The sequence below is a fragment of the Oncorhynchus gorbuscha genome, linkage group LG11 (assembly GCF_021184085.1).
Source record: "Oncorhynchus gorbuscha isolate QuinsamMale2020 ecotype Even-year linkage group LG11, OgorEven_v1.0, whole genome shotgun sequence".
NCBI lineage: Eukaryota > Metazoa > Chordata > Actinopteri > Salmoniformes > Salmonidae > Oncorhynchus > Oncorhynchus gorbuscha.
In genome coordinates, this window is record NC_060183.1 from 81,053,710 (window position 1) to 81,075,892 (window position 22,183).

A 22,183-nucleotide genomic window follows, 5' to 3' on the forward strand; every position below is an offset into this window, starting at 1 on the left:
CTAACTAAAAAAAAAATATTTTCGGGAAAAACGACATCATACAAAATTTAACACGTCAACTAACGAAACCCACCACACTTATTCAATCACAGTCCACTCCAAAATACATCCCTACACAGGCTCAGAGGCTTGTAATGGCGGAACATTCGACTGTGAAATCACGAAGAACCCCCCCCCAAAAAAATCAAACAACAACATTCAGTTAGATTTGATTATGGATTCCCCATTTGCTGCTGCCTGGGTTCCAGCAAAATGAAGGCAGTTTATACATTATAGAAGAACCATTACAGTCACATATTTCACAAGACACTATGTGCCATCAGGCCCCTTACTCCACCACTGCCACAGAGCTACAGTACGACACAGGCTGTGTTGTCTGTGTTGCTTTACAGCCCCGCTGTTCCATAAGGTGTATTTTTTTACCAGGTTTTAAAAAATCAAATTTTACTGCTGCATCAGTTACTTGATGTGGAATAGAGTTAAGTTAAGTTACACATGGAGTAAACAATAAACAAGCCAATAACACAATAAACAAGTCAATGACACAGTAGAAAAAAGAAAGTCTATATACAGTGTGTGCAAAAGGCAATAAATAGGCCATAGGAGCGAATAATGACAATTTAGCAGATTAACACTGGAGTGATAGATGAGCAGATGGTCATGTACAGGTAGAGATACTGGTGTGCAAAAGAGCAGCAAAGTAAATAAAATAAAAACAATATGTGGATGAGGTAGGTAGATTGGATGGGCTATTTACAGATGGACTATGTACAGTTGCAGCGATCAGTTAGCTGTTGTGCGTCAGTAGTTCAAACAGACAGCGAATTCACCTCTCAGTAGTGATACATTCACTCTCGCCTCCACTTTGAGCCAGGAGAGATTAACATGCATATTATTCATATTAACTCTCTGTTGTGATTCCAATTTTTTTTAAAGACTTCTTCCCAGCTTGTGCTTGTAGTTTATGACCATTTGCAATTAATGTTTTTTTCCCCACTTTTCTCACCGCCTCCAGATCGGAGACACGCTTTACCCTTGGCACCTAATTCTCCTTCACCAAACAGGACACTCCAGGAATTCGGGCGCATGTTCGCCTCCACAGTTAAAGCAGTTCACTTCATACAACACCCCTTTCCACACACTTAACACATGTTTATATTACCTTTATTTAATTAGGCAAGTCAGTTCAAGAACACATTCTTATTTTCAATACGGGGTTTCAGGGGCAGAACGACAGATTTGTACCTTGTCAACTTGCAACCTTTCAGTTACTAGTCCAACGCTCTACCCACTAGACTACCCTGCCGCAACATTAACATCTGTTACATTTATGAAAAACTGAAGGGGCTTGTGCTCGAAATCTCTAACAGGGTTTTCATGAATTCTAACTTGGATTTTAAAATTATTTTTAATTACGCAAGTCACTTAATTAAGAATGCCTTATTAACAATGACGGCCTACATGAGAAGGGAGAGACTAAATCAAATAACAGTAGCATGGATTAAGTTAAATTATTTTCTCCATCATACAGTTCAGTCGACCCATCATCAGTAATATCATCTGCCTTGACTTCTTGCGCCATTTCAGAAATTGGCGCCCTGCTACGAAAATCCATACTGGACACATTCCACTCCGATATCTTTTTGTCTTAAATCAAGCTTCTTCTGCTTTTTATTTTACTAGGCAACAAAGTTAAAACAAATGATTATGTACAATAACGGCCTACCCCGGCCAAACCCTAACGACGATGGGCCAATTGCGCGCCACACTATGGGACTCCCACTCATGACCGGTTGTGATACAGCCAGGAATCGAACTAGGGTCTGTAGTGAAGACTCTAGCACTGAAATGCAGTGCCTACGACCGCTGTGCTACTCGAGAGCCCGCAGACACACAACACAATATAAATAAGACCACTTCTTGTGACTCATCGACTCCACACTTTCCTCCAAAACATTGCAGATTTTCCTCGAGACGTTAAACGGATTCCCCAAGTAACATTGATCCGAAACCCTCACTCGGACTTCAAACGAGTCTAGTGGTTTCCTTTTTCCGCCATGGTAGCTCACTCATTCTTACTTCAAACAAAACCTCAGTTTCCGCCATCTTCTCTGCATCGATACCCAACTCACCAGGTGCGGCCAACCCCACCATTGGTCTAAAATATCCAACGTCATTGGAGTGACGGGTATTTTGGCCAATGAGATCTGCGTATCTGCATAACAAAAGAATGTAACACAAGGAACTATTTTACATTGAGGGGATTCTATTAATCTGGCACGGGGGCCCGGTAAAGCGTATTTTGCACCGGGCTAAAATGTATTGCATTCGATTTGGAACTGGGCTGCCTCCCGGGCATGAGCCAAGTGCCCTGTTAAAAACTCACAGCGAAGTTGGCTCAAAACAAAATTGACGTAATTAAGCACGTGGAGTAATGAGTAGAAATGTGTGTTTTCACGTGGAAAAGTGATTTGCCTTCCCAATGAAAACCAATTTGAAAATTCAAACGTATATTTTATGGAAAATATATTTTTGTTTTTAGACGAGGCACAGCGGTGCCTTGTTCACAACATGACCGTGCGGCGCAGATTCATCTTTGATTTGGGAAAGGGCACCCTCACCCATTTTTGACCGTTCACCTCTCCGGCCATAGACCGGTGCCCCACGGCCCAGCATAATCGAAGCCGCCCATTATGTCAGATATCCGTCAGGCAAAAATTAGGAAATGCCACTTGCTCTAAAATCCCAATTTAATCAGTATAAATATCCCTTGCAGTACAATTGAACTTTAGGAAGTGGGAATAAAAGTAGGTCTGGCAGACCAGGGTTTCCTAAACTCGGTTCTGGAGCCCACAGGAGTTGGTTATTTAAATCAGCAGTGTCGTGCTAGGGCAAAAACCAAGCCCGACAACAAACGGTTGGAATGATGGTTGAATGTAGGCTCAAATAAAATAAATTGAGGATAATTTGATGATTTTCGGTATTCTTAAAAACACACCGATACATGTGCCTAATAGCAAATTAGCTGTAAGAGCATGACATTTACATTTAAATATTTATATAAAAAATAATAATAGGACAACTTTAAAATAAAACTGTTTATACAGTAATGTAGAAAATGTAATTCTGAGTTGTCTTTACGGAAACTTTTATTTATGAATATAAAGAAGTTCATGCCACTGGTTTGTTACGTTTGATTATGAATTGCATTACACCTTTACCTTTTTAGTCACGTGCGTATCAATCAACAGGCTGCTTAGTGGGTTAGGATATATTTAATATCACCCAGACGTGTTGCGAGATGACATAAACACATTGTATGGTCGTTTGTTTTAATGAAACCGCGGGCGTTTTTTGGAGTTTTATTCAAAACACATTCTTGTCAAACCAGTCTGTCAAGTTTCAGGTAAGATAGGTAGCCATTACGCAGGTGAAAGGCGTGAACAGAAACTAACGTTAGACGACACTGTTGTTTGTGGCGAGGACAGAGCAAACATGGTACAGTAACCAGAAACTAGAAGACCATACTGGGGAGAAATTATAGACATACAAGGAAATAGCCTATTGGTGAGTAGTTAAAAAAAAATCTTTATATCTGCCGCCAAATGTATTAATTTTTTAAAGGATTTTAGACACAGAGTCGATCGTAGTAATGTTCACACGTTATCCTTCCCTCCCCTCGTGTCATAATCTCAATCTATAATTGAATCAAGTCATATGTCGATTTCGTGCAAAGATCCGACATTCTAATCTAACTCTTCTAACGACTTGATTCAATCTGTGACGTTTCATTTAATCGTTAAAGCGTCATTGAAACTTCAAAGCAATGTTCGGGGAAAATGCGTTCATGTTAAACACTGCATGTCTCGTCTCAATCGGGAATTAACCTACCTTTACATTTCAAGCGCACTATAACGCTGAATTTAGACTATGGTTTGAATTCAGCCCTAATTAAATATATCTGATATATATATATATATAATTGGACATGCAGACCAGTATGAGAATTCCAGACGTGTAGATGTTTTTCTGTGTAGTTCTAATAAAACTTTTACTTGTTTTCCAACTTTCTGTATTTTACACTTTGATTGTTTGAAAACAAATCATCATAATTCCCTCAATGGGCTATTGAAACCTAGTAGTAGCAGTCTTGATATATTCTCCCTGGAGAATTATGTTGAGTCTCCAACACAATCTTGTATTGCTTCAGGGAGGGGAAGGCTCTCACTCTCTTCGTCTGAGATGGCACACACACATTCCACAGGAGGACTGAGTGGGCTTGATCAATATGCTTGAGTTTAGGAAGTCTTAAACCTTGTTCACACTGCACGCCTTCAAGATGCACTATGCAAAAATCCGTCCGGCATTTCCTGGTTGCTTAAATTCTAATAGTTTACCAAATATCAGTTTGTGACGAAACGAGCAAATATAACGAGCAAATATAATGTAGAGCATCATTGTACCACTTAAACTGCTGTGAAATATATTTTATTTTGTTTTTAAGCTGTTTGAAGTTAGTGTACAAAACCGTAAGTTAGACTCAAAAACGTAAGAATGGGAAGCAAAGAAATATAGCACATGGATATGTTCTATCAATTCCTAAACTTGCTTTAAATGAGAATGACAGATCTATAACTCACGTTTCTATGTGAATTTGGTTCGGGAATCCCACCACAAAGTGACATATTGCAGCTTTAATGCTCAAATGTTTCTCAAATCAGTTTTTTGAACACTGCCTGTTCAAACAGTAAGGGACAATCAGACTTGCGCGACATGGCTACGTTAGTTGTCATAGTAACGACGGTTAGGGTATTTTTGTATTTTTATTAGTGATCACCATTAGCTGCTGCCAAGGCAGGATCTACAATAGGCCCAGAATCTACTCTTCCTGGGGTCCAAACACAAACAAACAAATAAATGGTACATACTGTAACATTGAGGCCGATTGGTGGTTCTTGTGCTTTCTATGACGGACGTTTCCCAGTTGATTTGAATGTTCTAAATCGTACTATAAACTGGGTGGGTCGAACCCTGAAGGCTGAAAGCCGTGGTGTCTCAGACTGTATATAACGGGCATGATAAATCATGTATTTTTACTGCTCTAATAATGTTAGTAACCAGTTTATAATAGCAATAAGGCACCTCTGGGGTTTGTGGTATATGGCCAATATACCACGGCTACGGGCTGTATCCAGGCACGCCGTACTGTGTCGTGCATAAGAACAGCCCTTAAGTCATATTGGCCATATACAACACCCCCTTGTGCCTTATTGATTAAGTGTAATTGTAACAGTATAATTTTAAACTGTCTCCTCGCCCATACCCGGGCACGAACCAGGGACCTTCTGCACACAACGACAACAGTCACCCACGAAGCATCGTTACCCATCGCTCCACAAAACCCGCGGCCCTTGCAGAGCAAGGGGAACCACTACTTCCAAGGTCTCAGAGCAAGTGACGTAACCGATTTTAAAACGCTATTTAGCGCACGCCGCTAACTAAGCTAGCCGTTTCACATCCGTTACATAATGACACTTTTAAAGCCTCAAAGGATAAGTCGATCCAACTTTCAAAACGCGTCCATTTGGGTTAGTCACGTCAGTCAACTAGGCTAGCGGTTTAGCTAGTACATTCACTCATTTATTTGTAAACAATTAACAACTCGTTAGCTACCACATGCTATTGTCGAACTGTCAACATAGCAGCTAGCAAGTAAAACTTGGGCCAAATATCAACATATTTGGGCAAATAAATCAGATTTGTGACACATGCTGCATAGCCAGACTGCAGGAAAAAGGACAGATTTGAATCTGAAATGAAAAAAAAATAAAATAATTTGAGTCACTTCAAATTGCCAATGTGAACAAAGCTGGAGAGAGTGACACACTGATCACTGTGTAGCTCAGTGGTCCCCAGTTCCATTCAGCCGTGGGCTGATTTATTTGTATTTTTGTCCTTGATCGGCTGGTCGGGGGCTTTACATAGTTATAAATCATTTGTTATGATGGTCGGGAGGCTTTACATAGTTATAAATCATTTGTTATGATGGTCGGGAGGCTTTACATAGTTATAAATCATTTGTTATGATGGTCGGGAGGCTTTACATAGTTATAAATCATTTGTTATGATGGTCGGGAGGCTTTACATAGTTATAAATCATTTGTTATGATGGTCGGGAGGCTTTACATAGTTATAAATCATTTGTTATGATGGTCGGGAGGCTTTACATGGCTATAAATCATTTGTACACTGCAAATTGACCACAAGAATCCCAAACCGATATCGTTTTTGACAGAATCATTTGAAACCTTTATTACACTGGGATATGATGACATATGCCTCTGTAATTATGCATGGAAATATTTGGGAACAGATATCAAACTTAAAATAAACTTTTTATTTGCCTCAGAGCTTGGGGGGGGGGGGTGCAAATACAATAATTTGGGCTGTTTATTGGGGAACCCTGATGTAGCTCAACTGACCTTCTGTCTGCAATGTGTCACTCTCCACCTTGTTCCCCTGTGACTCACGGTCCAGTTTCAGGCATCACCACCCAGTAGGTCTACCACCCCGTGGGTCTACCACCCCGTGGGTCTACCACCCTGTAGGTCTACCACCCTGTGGGTCTACCACCCTGTAGGTCTACCACCCCGTGGGTCTACCACCCCGTAGGTCTACCACCCCGTGGGTCTACCACCCCGTGGGTCTACCACCCCGGGTCTACCACCCCGTAGGTCTACCCCCGTGGGTCTACCACCCCGTGGGTCTATGTTCAACACGGATTAGTGTTCCTCTGATAAACAGGGATGACGTTACATGTGATTGATTGACCCGTTGGAACACTGACAGTATAATTTTCTGCCTGAGAGTCGATGCACTTCCTGAATGTGTTCCACATGGGTTGGTTGACTTTGTGAATGCCGCCCCGGCGGTGGCTTTCCCAAACAGGATGTAGGGTTTACGCGGTTGACAGGAATAGGAGCAGACCTGTTTTAAAACACACTCACTGGTCGAAACCCTGATGAAGACGAGGTGACAGAGATGCGTATTTAGGTGTAACTCTGTGTTAACGGCAACCGTATAACCTTCCCTCTTGTCTCAGTGTCCCTCTTGTCTCAGTGTCCCTCTTGTCTCACAGTGTCCCTCTTGTCTCACCGCTCTTGTCTCCCTCTTGTCTCAGTGTCGCTCTTGTCTCACAGTGTCCCTTGTCTCACAGTGTCTTGTCTCACAGTGTCGCTCTTGTCTCAGTGTCGCTCTTGTCTCACAGTGTCGCTCTTGTCTCACAGTGTCGCTCTTGTCTCACAGTGTCGCTCTTGTCTCACCGTGTCCCTCTTGTCTTCTGATGTCAGTGTACTGACCTCTTCCTCTGCCTATATCCTTACTGTAATTGATTTTTATAGAGCTCTGGTCAAAAGTAGTGCATTATATAGGGAATAGTGTGCCATTTGGGATATGATGTATGTAAATGGAGTGTCCTCAACCACCTCTCAGTCCTCAGGCAGTGACGTGTAGGAGCTGCTCCTTATGGAAATAAATGCTCCTTGCAAAGGGTGACTTTTGAATCTCTGACTTGAAAGGCAAATGTTTGTGAATTTGTCTCTTTCCTTATTCACTCTGTTTTCCTTATTACCGCCTTTGATATCCTGGTTTGTACTGCAGCTGTCAGACTGATACCAAGTTACTTTATATTGTCGTTGTGTTTTATATTGTGATCCCCAATTAGCCACTGCAAAGGCAGGTGGATGTCAGGTAGTTTTTGTTGTTGTAGGTATATGATCATATGCTAGATTGGATCTAGTATGACTTTGCATCAAACTGTAAACATGGCTCATCTATAATTTACATCCTCTTGTTTTGGAATTTCCATTAGAATATCCAAGGTGGCAGACGTGCTTGTTCAACTCACTCCTCCCCCCCCGGGCTGAGCCAGACAGTCATTAACTGTTGCAGCAGTTAATAATATTAACCTGTAGGGGAGCCTGCTGTGAGTCTCCCAGCAGTGGATGAGCTGATTTGGGGTCAGTTGGAAGGTAGAGAGCGGTGTGTTTCTTATTATGATCAGCCTAGTTAACAGCTGATTTGGGGTCAGTTGGGAGATGGAGAGCGGTGTGTTTCTTATTATGATCAGCCTAGTTAACAGCTGATTTGGGGTCAGTGGGAGATAACAGATCAGCCTAGTTAACAGCTGATTTTGTGATCCCCCCCCCCCCCCCTGGCCTCGCCACGCCCCTCGCCACGCCCCTCGCCACACCCCTCACCACACCCCTCTTCACCTCAGGGGAGCACATTGTCCTTCTCCTAACGGACAATCAGACTGTAATAAATATTGAGATGGGATGGAAAGCCTTAGTGAATGCCTTGTCTCAGGTTACAAGCCAGGCAGTGAGGCAGCCAGGTGTGTGTGTGTTTGGTTCCTTTTGAAAGGTGTTCTGAATGCCTGTTGTCCCTCTTTCCTCTCTTCAGTGTTGTTGCTATCGACGGGTTGGTTGTTTAGCAACAAAACCGACTCGTGCCCGACTATGGGCCGAAACAGACCGTGGTTGGCTTAGATTGTTGACAACATGTAAACTATATTTAGTCTCCAATGTTTATTGTAAACGTCAATACATTTGCATAATGAACACTTGTCTCTACAATACAGTGCCTTTGGAATGTATTCAGACCCCTTGACTTTTTCCACATTTAGTGACGTTACAACCTTATTCTGAAATGGATTAAATACAACAGTTTCCTCCACAATCTAAACACAATACCCCATAATGACATCACAATACCCCATAATGACATCACAATACCCCATAATGACACCACAATACCCCATAATGACAAGCGAAATCAGTTTTTGGAAATGTTTTCAAATTTATTTAAAAAAACGTATAAAACATTATTGACATAAGTATTCAGACCTGTTGCTGTGAGACTCTAAATTGAGCTCAGGTGCATCCTGTTAACATTGATCATCCTTGAGATGTTTCTACAACTTGACTGGAGTCCATTGGTGGTAAATTATATTGATTGGACATGATTGGTGGTGCCAGAATAACAACCTATCCCTCAATTTAACAAAGACTAAGGAGATGATTGTGGACTACAGGAAAAGGAGGACCGAGCACGCCCCTATTCTCATCGACGGGGCTGAAGTGGAGCAGGTTGAGAGCTTCAGTTCCTTGGTGTCCACAACAACAAACTGGAATGGTCCAAACACCAAGACAGTCGTGAAGAGGGCACGACAAAAGCCTATTCCCGCTCAGGAAACTAAAAAGATTTGCCATGGGTCCTGAGACCCTCAAAAGCTTCTACAGCTGCAACATCGAGAGCATCCTGACCAGGACAAGCTAGTTAAACTAGTAATATCATCAACCATGTGTAGTTAACTAGTGATTATGTTAAGATTGATTGTTTTTTATAAGATAAGTTTAATGCTAGCTAGCAACTTACCTTGGCTCCTTGCTGCACTTGCGTAACAGGTAGTCAGCCTGCCATGCAGTCTCCTCGTGGGATGCAATGTAATCGGCGTAAAAAAATGCAATAACCGATTGTTATGAAAACTTGAAATCGGCCCTAATTAATCGGCCATTCCGATTAATCGGTCGACCTCTAGTCCAGAATCACAAGTCTCAGACTTATTCCCCGTTGAAGCGTGCACATTGTTTTGTCAGCTAACCTACTAAAGGAACCGGTTGCAAAAATCACTGAAGCTGGAGACACTTATCTCCCTCACTAACTTTAAGCACCGGCTGTCAGAGCAGCTCACAGATCACTGCACCTGTACATAGCCCATCTGTAAATATCCCACCCAACTACCCCATCCCCATATTGCTTTTTTCTTCTCCTTTGCACCCCAGTATCTCCACTTGCACATTAATCTTCTGCACATCTATCACTCCAGTGTTTAATTGCTAAATTGTAATTATTTCGCCACTATGGCCTATTTATTGCCTTACCTCCATAATCTTACTACATTTGCACACACTGTACATATATTTTTCTACTGTGTTATTGACTGTACATTTGTTTATGTGTAACTCTGTGTTGTTGTTTGTGTCGTACTGCTTTGCTTTATCTTGGCCAGGTCGCAGTTGTAAATGACAACATGTTCTCTACTGGCCTACCTGGTTAAAAATAAAGGTGAAATAAAAAATTAAAACCTATTAGTTATTACTGCATTGTCGGAACTAGAAGCACAAGCATTTACATCTCACATTAACATCTGCTAACCATGTAATATAATAATAATATATGCCATTTAGCAGACGCTTTTATCCAAAGCGACTTACAGTCATGCGTGCATACATTCTACGTATGGGTGGTCCCGGGGATCGAACCCACTACCCTGGCATTACAAGTGCCATGCTCTACCAACTGAGCTACAGAAGGACCATGTGTATGTGACCTTTTTTTAAATGTGATTTTAACCCATCTATGGCAGTGCCTCGGGCCAGACACTAAAACCTGTTGGTCGACTTTTGAGACCGCCAGACCCTGCAACACCTAAAGACAACCTCCAGTGATTTTTTTTTCTGCTTGAAAGGTGGTATCCCAAGTATAAATACAGTAAAGTACACCCACTAAAGGCTAAAGAAAATATATTTTGAGCAAAATAGTGTTCATTTTTAGACACAACTGCAAACTTTCAGGGGTAGGAAATTGGTCTGATGGGAATTTGTGATGTCGTCGGCCAACCCCCTTGTTTGTGGAACGGCAGAAGATGAAAGCCCCGCCCACTTGTGCCATGTCATAACATATGTCATACCTTGACCTTCTATTGAGATATTCCTTTTGTTTAGTAAATCAGGTGTTTTTGTTTTTTTAACCTTTTATTTAACTAGGCAAGTCAGTTAAAAACCAATTCTTATTTACAATGACGGCCTAGGAACTGTGGGTTAACTGCCTGTTCAGGGGCAGAACGACAGATTCGTACCTTGCCAGCTCGGGGGTTTGAACTTGCAACCTTCTGGTTACTAGTCCAACGCTCTAACCGCTAGGCTACCCTGCCGCCTCTACGCTCTAACCACTAGGCTACCCTGCCGTTTTGAAGGAGGTGCTAAAGGAGACTGGAGTGCCATTTTCAGTGTAACACCCCTTGTGTAGATTAGAGGAGGAGGACGACAGTGACTGTAACTCTGTTGGGCGTCCAGGAATGGATAACCTCATCATGTCATGTTAATCTGGGGACGGTTTCCCGGATACAGATAAAGTCCTGGACTAAAATAAAATAGCGATTTCAGCAGAAGATCTTCATTTGAACATGCCTTTTTAATCCAACACTATGGTTTAATCTGTGTCCAGGAAACCACCCCACAGTTAAAGAAAACACAAAATAATAGTCCAGTCATTAATCAGTGAATTTCAGGGAATTTGTGTCAGTGAGTCTAGAAGAAGAATGGCCTTCCTCGATCTTGATTGTTCCCATTTGAGCGGAGAAAGGATGGGGCCCTCGAGCTGATTACTAGTATTTAAAATACAAATCAAATCTATATTATGCCCATTTACATGAGGCCTGAGGAAATGGTCTCTTCTGACTAATGTTAAAAGTCCTGCACTGCATATATTTGCTTGTCCTAAGGTGTGCATATAGACTTTTTAAAGTCTGAGGTAAACAAACTGGATCACAACGCTCATGATGTTATCACACTACTGTACACACAGTCAATTCACCAAGTTAAACACTTGGATGTCACCTTACATTTGTCATGCGTTTTATAATGTGATGGACACACCCCTAAAACAGATGTTCACCTACACTACATCATCCACGTTACAAGGCCTAGGATACGTTGCTCAATGAAAAATAAGAATTTGTTCTTAACTGACTTAACTAGTTAAATAAAGGTTACATTTTTTTTTTTTTTTTAAATGGCTGCTCTCCACAAGTATTCTGGGTTGTTTTTCTATTCAGGAACTTGTTCTCTCTCAAATCACAGGATGGTCATAGTCTTTATCTGGTGAGGGGAATTGTCCTCGTAATCAAAATGGACCAGTTCCTGATGTTTCTGATCATCATGTTAGTGAATTCTGAGCAGGTCTGTGTAGTGAATGTTTTTCTAATGGGTTCGTGGGAAAAAATGTGGGTATATGTTTTTTTTTTTTTTTTCAATTCGAGAGCTGCAAATAATTGTCTCATACGTTTTTTTTTTAAATTAGTCAGGTTAGCCTGTTTTTAACTGCTTTTGATAATTACTAAAGGGCCCAAAAAGCTCATCAATCATTAACTCCTTGTCTAGAAGCTAAAAGATCTTGGTGCCAAGAAGCTTACAAGCAAACACTGAGTAGCTACAGACCGTTTGACCATTTAAGGACTAGCAGAAGACTAGTTATAATATAACAGGACATTAAGAACTAACAGAAGACTAGTTATTATATAACAGGACATTAAGAACTAACAGAAGACTAGTTATAATCTAGCAGGACATTAAGAACTAACAGAAGACTAGTTATAATCTAGCAGGACATTAAGAACTAACAGAAGACTAGTTATTATATAACAGGACATTAAGAACTAACAGAAGACTAGTTATAATCTAGACATTAAGAGCGAACTATGGATCCTGGATGCTGATTGGGCGGGTAGTGGTCCAAGCTGTGCTGTGTTGGCCATCACAGATGCACCTGTAGACCTTTTTTAAGTGGACCGTAAACAATAAAGTCATTTAGAACGCACGATGCCGTTCCATATCCCGGCTAGCTAGCAGCGCCAGAGAACTCAACATGTCAAGTTGTACGTCACAAGCAGAAAAGTAAACTAAGTCTGTTTGTGAAGATGGAAAAGCAGGGTGACGTGGCCTAGTCAGTGTATGGAGAAGTCTGACGCAGAGCTACACAGCCAGACCCTCCAGAGGAGGTGGGGTACTTGGCCTGGATAGTGGCGAGAAGCATCTGGCCGGACAGGTGGAGGTGTACAGCAGACCGGACAGGTGGAGGTGTACAGCAGACCGGACAGGTGGAGGTGTACAGCAGACCGGACAGGTGGAGGTGTACAGCAGACCGGACAGGTGGAGGTGTACAGCAGACACTGTAGCCTCCTTGTATGACAGGCAGAGACTGTGGGATAAATGTGTATATTTATCTGATAAGAATTTCTGAAATTTGCCTTTGGTCAACTTGTCGGGTCAGATAGGCCTAGGCTTGCAGCTTCTCTTCAGTCATAAATTGTTGCCCTAGAAGACAAATAAATGATCAAGGCTAATCCATTATATATTTAAGCGATAAGGAACGAGGGGTGTGGCATGTGGCCAATATCTAAGGGCCGATCTAATGCAATACAGTGGCTGGATACAGCCCGTAGCTGTGGTATATTGGCCATATACCACAAACCCCCAAGGTGCCTTACTGCTATTATAAACTGTATACCAATGTAATTAGAGCAGTAAAAATATATATATATATTTTTGTCATACTCGTTGTATACAGTCTGATATACCACAGCTGTCAGCCAATCAGCATTGGCTGACAGCCAATCATCTAGCTGACATAGTTCCTGATAGCAGGAACTAGTCAATCATCTAGCTGACATCTGTAAAGATGTTTCTTTCAATGTTTCTCCTCTCTAAACTGTGTAGCCTAAATATTCTCTCCTTGCAAAAAAAAAAAAAATACCCCATCTGATTTAAAAAGCAGTGAAAACTCAAAATAATTTCATCCTTGATGCATATTTTTCAGATACTGAAATAAATCAAACTTAACCATATTATTCCACTCCTTTTCCAGTTAATATTCCATTTAACCCATCAAGTTTTAAAGGTATAATTTCAGCTCTCTCTCAATTCAGCTCTCTCAATTCAGCTCTCTCTCAATTCAGCTCTCTCTCTAATTCAGCTCTCTCTCTAATTCAGCTCTCTCTCTAATTCAGCTCTCTCTAATTCTCTCTCTAATTCAGCTCTCTCTCTCTCTAATTCAGCTCTCTCTCTCTCTCTCTAATTCAGCTCTCTCTCTAATTCAGCTCTCTCTCTAATTCAGTTCTATCTCACTCTCTAATTCAGCTCTCTCTCTCTCTCTCTAATTCAGCTCTCTCTCTAATTCAGCTCTCTCTCTCTAATTCTCTCTCTCTCTCTCTCTCTCTCTCTCTAATTCAGCTCTCTCTCTCTCTCTCTAATTCAGCTCTCTCTCTCTCTCTCTCTCTCTCTAATTCAGCTCTCTCTCTCTCTCTAATTCAGCTCTCTCTCTCTCTCTAATTCAGCTCTCTCTCTCTCTCTAATTCAGCTCTCTCTCTCTCTCTCTCTAATTCAGCTCTCTCTCTCTCTAATTCAGCTCTCTCTCTCTCTCTAATTCAGCTCTCTCTCTCTCTCTCTAATTCTCTCTCTCTCTCTAATTCAGCTCTCTCTCTCTAATTCTCTCTCTCTCTCTCTCTCTCTCTTATTCAGCTCTCTCTCTCTCTCTCTCTAATTCTCTCTCTCTCTCTCTCTCATTCTCTCTCTAATTCTCTCTCTCTCTCTAATTCTCTCTAATTCAGCTCTCTCTCTCTCTCTCTCTCTCTCTCTAATTCAGCTCTCTCTCTCTCTAATTCAGCTCTCTCTCTCTCTCTCTCATTCAGCTCTCTCTCTCTCTCTCTCTCTCTCTAATTCAGCTCTCTCTCTCTCTCTCTAATTCAGCTCTCTCTCTCTCTCTCTAATTCAGCTCTCTCTCTCTCTCTAATTCTCTCTCTCTCTCTCTAATTCAGCTCTCTCTCTCTCTCTCTCTCTCAGCTCTCTCTCTCTCTCTCTCTCTAATTCAGCTCTCTCTCTCTCTCTAATTCAGCTCTCTCTCTCTCTCTCTCTCTCTCTAATTCTCTCTCTCTCTCTCTCTAATTCAGCTCTCTCTCTCTCTCTCTCTCTCTCTCTCTCTCTCTCTCTCTCTCTCTCTAATTCAGCTCTCTCTCTCTCTCTCTCTCTCTCTAATTCTCTCTCTCTCTCTCTCTCTAATTCTCTCTCTAATTCTCTCTCTCTCTCTCATTCAGCTCTCTCTCTAATTCAGCTCTCTCTCTCTCTCTCTCTCTCTCTCTCTAATTCTCTCTCTCTCTCTCTCTAATTCTCTCTCTCTCTCTCTCTAATTCAGCTCTCTCTCTCTCTCTCTCTCTCTCTCTCTCTCTCTCTCTCTAATTCAGCTCTCTCTCTCTCTCTCTCTCTCTCTCTCTCTCTCTCATTCAGCTCTCTCTCTCTCTCTCATTCAGCTCTCTCTCTCTCTCTCTCTCTCTCTCATTCAGCTCTCTCTCTCTCTCATTCAGCTCTCTCTCTCTCTCTAATTCTCTCTCTCTCTCTCTCTCTAATTCAGCTCTCTCTCTCTCTCTCTCTCTCTTTCAGCTCTCATTTGTTGGCAAAGTGAACATGTTATAACATGATATATGAGTATTTCCCAATATCACAACCTTTCGCAATAAAACAAGTAATTCACTAAAAAGATTCAACGTAGGCAGCGTAAATAGAGACATTAGTCTTTTCACAATATTGAAGTGGGCATCGTTAATAAATGACCTCAGTTGATTTCTTCTGAAGATACAGGATCGTTTACATGGCACATTGACACAGTAGGCATACAGTAATGACAGTGTAGAACAATATGAGACATGTGGTGAAATAGAGGCGTGGTTGTAGAGATGTGCAGAGTTATCTCGTGTCCAGAACATGGAGACAATCGATACTTTTTTTTATTGTCCATTGGTTAGAACGGAAATGTGTTTTTCCTGCTTCTCCCAACACCTCGCAGTGCAGCACCCCCCCTGGGCGGAGAGCAATTGTGAGGGATTAAGTGCCTTGCTCAAGAGCACAATGGCAGGAGATGGTACATGGGAGCCTTCCAGTTGTCAGTTCAGTCCCATACCCATTGTTGTGTTGTCCTGGGCTTGAACCATTGTAGACAAAGCACCACACCCATGCATTTGTCCTGTAGTAGTCTAGCTTAGAGCAGTGTTTCCTGGTCCTGTAGTAGTCTAGCTTAGAGCAGTGTTTCCTGGTCCTGTAGTAGTCTAGCTTAGAGCAGTGTTTCCTGGTCCTGTAGTAGTCTAGCTTAGAGGAGTGTTTCCTGGTCATGAGACACAAAGTGGTGCACATTTTAGTATTTGCCTTAGCACTACACATCTGATTTAAATCGTCAAAGCTTGATGCGTTGATAATCTGAATCAGCTTTGTAGTGTCAGGACAAAAAGAAGGTGTACCCCTTTCAGCTACCCAGGACCAGGATTGAGAAACAGGTTGGAGAACCAGACCAGCAGCTGGAAGGTTGCTGGTTTAAGCCCCGGGCCGGACAACTCCAAATAACTTCTTGTCTAAAACAAAGTGGTTAAAAGACCTTGGTGCCAAAAGGCTAACCCTGAGTTAACTTATTAGATACACCCGTCTAGTACAAGGTCCGGACTCCAGAACACCCTGAATTCTTCGGGGTATGTTAACGTTGCACAATTGGTATCAAGGGGACCTAACGTGTGCCCTGAAAACATTCCCTACACCATTACACCACCACCAGCCCGTACCGTTGACACCTGGCAGGATGGGGCCACGGACTCACACTGCTCACACCAAATCCTGACTCTGCCATCAGCATGACGCAACAGGAACTGGGATTCGTTGGACTGTGCAATTTTATTTTTTCACTACAATTGTCCAGTGTTGGTGATGGCGTGTCCCCACTAGGAGCCACTTCTTGTTTTTAGCTGATAGGAGTGGAACCCGGTGTGGTCGCCTGCTGCAGTAGCACATCCGTGATAAGGACAGACGAGATGCCGTTCTGCACACCACTGTTTCACTGTGCTGTTATTTGTCTGTCTGTAGGCGGGCCTGTTAGCTTCCACGATTCTTGCCAGTCTCCTTCCACCTCTCATCAACGAGCTGTTTTTACCCAGAGGGCCGCAGCTGACTGGATGTTGTTTTGTTTGTCGCACCGTTCTCTGTAAACCCTAGACACTGTCGTGTGTGTGTGTGTGTGTGTGTGTGTGTGTGTGTGTGTGTGTGTGTAAATCCCAGGAGGCATGCTGTTTCTGAGATGCTGTTTATTTTATGAACTCAAAGTAGCCGGCTGACAATGACTGTTATTGGCTATATGGCCGACAACTGGTGCTTGTAGATAACACTGGTGGTTTGTCCTACTCCTTCACTGACCAAATCCACATGACATTAGATCCTCTCTGTCACCACAATTAGACAGCACATTAGTTTCTGCTTTTCCAAAGACTGTTAAAGGGAAATTAAACAATAGTAAAAAAATACCATCTCTCTCCCCCCCCAGTGAGCGACCTTCAGACGTCTCATTACCATGAGTCGGGAGCGATCAGACTCCCAGGGGTCACTGGGCCCTGACGATGAGGTCATGCCGTACAGTGACGACGAGACGGATGATGAATTGGACCCCGGCTCAGACGAAGAGGGGCCCCCAGGGGGACCACAGCCTGAAGAGATCAAGAGCACTGGTGAGAGACTGGGAGCAGACACTAGAGAATAGCTGCAGAACACACACAGACACACAGCCACACAAACACCTCTTACATTAGACAATCTGAGAACACACCAATGAGGTGCTAGCTTTTGATTGGTTTAGAAATGTACCAGTTTCACCGTTCAAGCATATTCCCTCTGACTCTCTGTTGGTCTGTTTCTAGAGTCTGGCTGTCTGTCTGGCTGTCTGTTTCTAGAGTCTGGCTGTTTTCTGTCTGTTTCTAGAGTCTGGCTGTCTGTGTTTCCAGAGTCTGTCTGTCTGGCTGTCTGTCTGGCTGTCTGTCTGTCTGGCTGTCTGTCTGGCTGTCTGTCTGGCTGTCTGTCTGGCTGGCTGTCTGTGCTTCCAGAGTCTGGCTGTCTGTGCTTCCAGAGTCTGGCTGTCTGTGCTTCCAGAGTCTGGCTGTCTGTGCTTCCAGAGTCTGGCTGTCTGTGCTTCCAGAGTCTGGCTGTCTGTGCTTCCAGAGTCTGGCTGTCTGTGCTTCCAGAGTCTGGCTGTCTGTGCTGGCTGTCTGTGCTTCCAGAGTCTGGCTGTCTGTGCTTCCAGAGTCTGGCTGTCTGTGCTTCCAGAGTCTGGCTGTCTGTGCTTCCAGAGTCTGGCTGTCTGTGTTTCCAGAGTCTGACTGTCTGTCTGGCTGTCTGTGTTTCCAGAGTCTGGCTGTCTGTCTGGCTGTCTGTCTGGCTGTCTGTCTGGCTGTCTGTCTTCCAGAGTCTGGCTGTCTGTCTCCAGAGGCTGTCTGTCTGGCTGTCTGTCTGGCTGTCTGTGCTTCCAGAGTCTGGCTGTCTGTGCTTCCAGAGTCTGGCTGTCTGTCTGGCTGTCTGTGTTTCCAGAGTCTGGCTGTCTGTCTGTCTGTCTGGCTGTCTGTGCTTCCAGAGTCTGGCTGTCTGTCTGTCTGTGCTTCCAGAGTCTGGCTGTCTGTCTGTCCAGAGTCTGGTCTGTCTGTGCTTCCAGAGTCTGGCTGTCTGTGCTTCCAGAGTCTGGCTGTCTGTGCTTCCAGAGTCTGACTGTCTGTGTTTCCAGAGTCTGGCTGTCTGTCGGGCTGTCTGTCTGTCTGTCTGTCTGGCTGTCTGTGTTTCCAGAGGCTGGCTGTCTGTGTTTCCAGAGTCTGGCTGTGTGGCTGTCTGTCTGTGTTTCCAGAGTCTGGCTGTCTGTGTTTCCAGAGTTTGGCTGTCTGTGTTTCCAGAGTCTGGCTGTCTGTGTTTCCAGAGTCTGGCTGTCTGTGTTTCCAGAGTCTGGCTGTCTGTGTTTCCAGAGTCTGGCTGTGTGGTCTGGCTGTCTGTGTTTCCAGAGTCTGGCTGTCTGTGTTTCCAGAGTCTGGCTGTCTGTCTGGCTGTCTGTCTGGCTGTCTGTCTGGCTGTCTGTGTTTCCAGAGTCTGGCTGTCTGTGTTTCCAGAGTCTGGCTGTCTGTGTTTCCAGAGTCTGACTGTCTGTGTTTCCAGAGTCTGGCTGTCTGGCTGACTGTCTGGCAGAGTCTGGCTGTGTGTCTGGCTGTCTGTGTTTCCAGAGTCTGGCTGTCTGTGTTTCCAGAGTCTGGCTGTCTGTGTTTCCAGAGTCTGGCTGTCTGTGTTTCCAGAGTCTGGCTGTCTGTGTTTCCAGATGTCTGTGTTTCCAGATGTCTGTGTTTCCAGAGTCTGGCTGTCTGTGTTTCCAGAGTCTGGCTGTCTGACTGTCTGTCTGTCTGTGTTTCCAGAGTCTGGCTGTCTGGCTGTCTGGCTGTCTGCTGTGTTTCCAGAGTCTGGCTGTCTGTGTTTCCAGAGTCTGTCTGTCTGGCTGTCTGTCAGAGTCTGGCTGGCTGTCTGCTTCCAGAGTCTGGCTGTCTGGCTGGCTGTCTGTTTCCAGAGTCTGGCTGTCTGGCTGGCTGTCTGTTTCCAGAGTCTGGCTGTCTGGCTGTCTGTCTGCTTCCAGAGTCTGGCTGTCTGGCTGGCTGTCTGCTTCCAGAGTCTGACTATTTGTTGGTGTGTTTCCAGAGTCTGGTTGGAGTGTCAAAGCGAACGACAGAGCCTTCTGTAACCTGCCAGAGTTTCAGAAAAAATACCTTTTGTGTCTCAAGAAGAGCAAGTACGCAGTAAGTCACCTCTCTCCCGGTTCCACCATTTAGAAATCATATTATTCCACCCTTAACTGCTGATTCAGAAATGGATCATGTTCATTAGGCCAATGGGAAAAACAAGTGTTGCTTATTGGAGAAGTTCAGACATGGGTCGTGTTCATTAGGCCAATGGAAAAACAAGTGTTACTTATTGGAGAAGTTCATTAGGCCAATGGAAAAACAAGTGTTGCTTATTGGAGAAGTTCAGAGATAGTAGCTGACTGTTTTGAGCCTAATGAACACGACCCTCATCTCATTTTTTTTCTATCTAAATATTTACTGGCAACAGCAGGCTGTGTCGGAGTAATGACAGCTGCTGGTAGGTAAGGGCAACACAACATTTTTTAAAGGTTGAAACTAAGACCGAAACCAAGCCCTGTCATGTGCTTTGGTGGTTTTACGTTTGTGGACAGGCTAAATAAAATCTACCTATGCAATGGCTCAACACGAGGTGTTTAAACGTCAAGATTTCATCCTTTCTGTTATGCAGGTGAATGAGGACCCAAAAGCGACTTGGCGAAAACAGAGTCTTTAATCCAGTTTAAGGAAATAGCAATACTCCTAGACAAATCGGAGCGGTAAATAAAGCATAAAAACAATATCACTCGTAATCACGAGAACTGACTGGAGACTCGATAATAAACTGCAGGTTGCCTCGGGAAGGCACTTGACCGTAGCAGACTCAGACACCTGCTCACCACGCAGCATCTGAGGGAAACACGACACGACAGGGCGATACAAAGACACAGCACGGTGAACAATATACAAGGATCCGACAGGGCAGAAACGGAAAACAAGGGGAGAAATAGGGACTCTAATCAGGGGAAAAGATAGGGAACAGGTGTGGGAAGACTAAATGATTGATAGGGAAATAGGAACAGCTGGGAGCAGGAACGGAACGACAGAGAGAAGAGAGAGAGGGAGGGAGAGAGAAAAAGGGGAACGAACCTAAAAAGACCAGCAGGGGGAAAACGAACAGAAGGAAAAGCAAAATGACAAGACAATATAAGACAAAACATGACACTTTCACTACTTTTTTTCATTCCATTGTCGTCATTGTTGACGCCATGTCGGATACTTTGGGTTGACAATAACTCGTTATCTATCAGTGACTGGGCAGACTGTACCAGGACAGGACTCCTGGTTAGTCTGTGGTCAAATCAAACTTTATTTGTCACGTGCGTCAAATACAACAACAACCTTAGAGTGAAATGCTTCCTCACAAGCCCTGATCCAACGGTGCAATTTTTAAGTAAAAAATGGGTATTAGGTAAACAATAGGTAAGTAAAGAAATAAAATAACAGTAGCGAGGCTATATACAGGTGGTACCGGTACATTGTCAATGTGGAGGCTATAAACAGGGGGTACCAGTACAGAGTCCATGTGCGGGGGCTTATTGAGGGGGTGGCGGGGAGGGGTTTGAGGGGTTGCGGGGAGGGGTTGGAGGGGTTGGCGGGGAGGGGTTTGAGGGGTTAGGGGTAAACGGGGAGGGTTAGGGGTTGGCGGGTAGGGGTTTGAGGGGGTTAACGGGGAGGGGTTGGCGGGGAGGGGTTGGCGGGGAGGGGTTTGAGGGGGTGGCGGGGAGGGGTTTGAGGGGTTGTTTGGGTTTGAGGTAGGGGCGGGGAGGAGTTTGAGGGGTTGGCGGGGAGGAGTTTGAGGGGTTGGCGGAGGGGTTTGAGGGGTTGTTTGGGTTTGAGGTAGGGGCGGGGAGGAGTTTGAGGGGTTGGCGGGGAGGAGTTTGAGGGTTGGCGGGGAGGGGTTTGAGGGGTTGGCGGGAGGGGTTTGGGGGTTGGCGGGGGAGGGGTTTGAGGGGTTGTTTGGGTTTGAAGTAGGGGCGGGGAGGGGTTTGAGGGGTTGGCGGGGAGGGGTTTGAGGTGGTGTCTGGGAGGGGTTGGCGGGGAGGGGTTTGAGGGGGTGGCGGGGTTTGAGGTGGTGGCTGGGAGGGGTTGGCGGGGAGGGGTTTGAGGTGGCGGGGTTTGAGGTGGTGGCGGGGAGGGTTGGCGGGGAGGGGTTTGAGGTGGTGGTGGGGGGGGAGGGGTTGGGGGGGGAGGGGTTTGAGGTGGCGGGGTTTGAGGTGGTGGCTGGGAGGGGTTGGCGGGGAGGGGTTTGAGGTGGTGGCGGGGGAGGGGTGGCGGGGAGGGGTTTGAGGGGGTGGCGGGGTTTGAGGTGGTGGCTGGGAGGGGTTGAGGGTGGCGGGGGAGGGGTTTGAGGGGGTGGCGGGAGGGTTTGAGGTGGTGGCGGGGTTTGAGGTGGTGGCTGGGAGGGGTTGGCGGGGAGGGGTTTGAGGTGGTGGCTGGGAGGGGTTGGCGGGGAGGGGTTTGAGGTGGTGGCTGGACACAATGCAAATAGTCCGGGGAGCCATTTGATTACCAGTTTATCACCTGTCCTGTGGTGATCCAACTTCCTTTATTTTGGGTTCATTTACTTGTTAGTCACCAGGTTACGATATTATCGCAGTATGCAGGTGCCGATGCGATGTGTATTGTGATTTTATATGTGTATTGTGATTTTATATGTGTATTGTGATTTTGTATGTGTATTGTGATTTTGTATGTGTATTGTGATTTTGTATGTGTATTGTGATTTTGTATGTGTATTGCCCAAATTTACCCAAATGAAGCAATATGTTTTCAGATAAGCAACTTTGTTAAAAGAGAGTTTATCCCAAGTGGCACCCTATACCCTACATAGTAACG

General features: G+C 44.3%; 1 protein-coding gene across 2 annotated transcripts in view; it reads left to right on the top strand.

The window, feature by feature from the left end:
• Positions 1 to 3,263: 3,263 nt before the first annotated feature.
• The window catches only part of LOC123989546 (phospholipid-transporting ATPase IC-like), a 42,380-nt gene continuing 23,460 nt past the window's right edge, over positions 3,264 to 22,183 (top strand). For both annotated transcript variants that reach the window (XM_046290634.1, XM_046290635.1), the window contains exons 1-3: positions 3,264 to 3,567; positions 17,194 to 17,374; positions 19,365 to 19,462. In XM_046290634.1, coding sequence (XP_046146590.1) covers positions 17,221 to 17,374; positions 19,365 to 19,462 — 252 coding nt within the window. In that variant the 5' untranslated portion in view covers positions 3,264 to 3,567; positions 17,194 to 17,220. The remainder of the gene's footprint in view (positions 3,568 to 17,193; positions 17,375 to 19,364; positions 19,463 to 22,183) is intronic.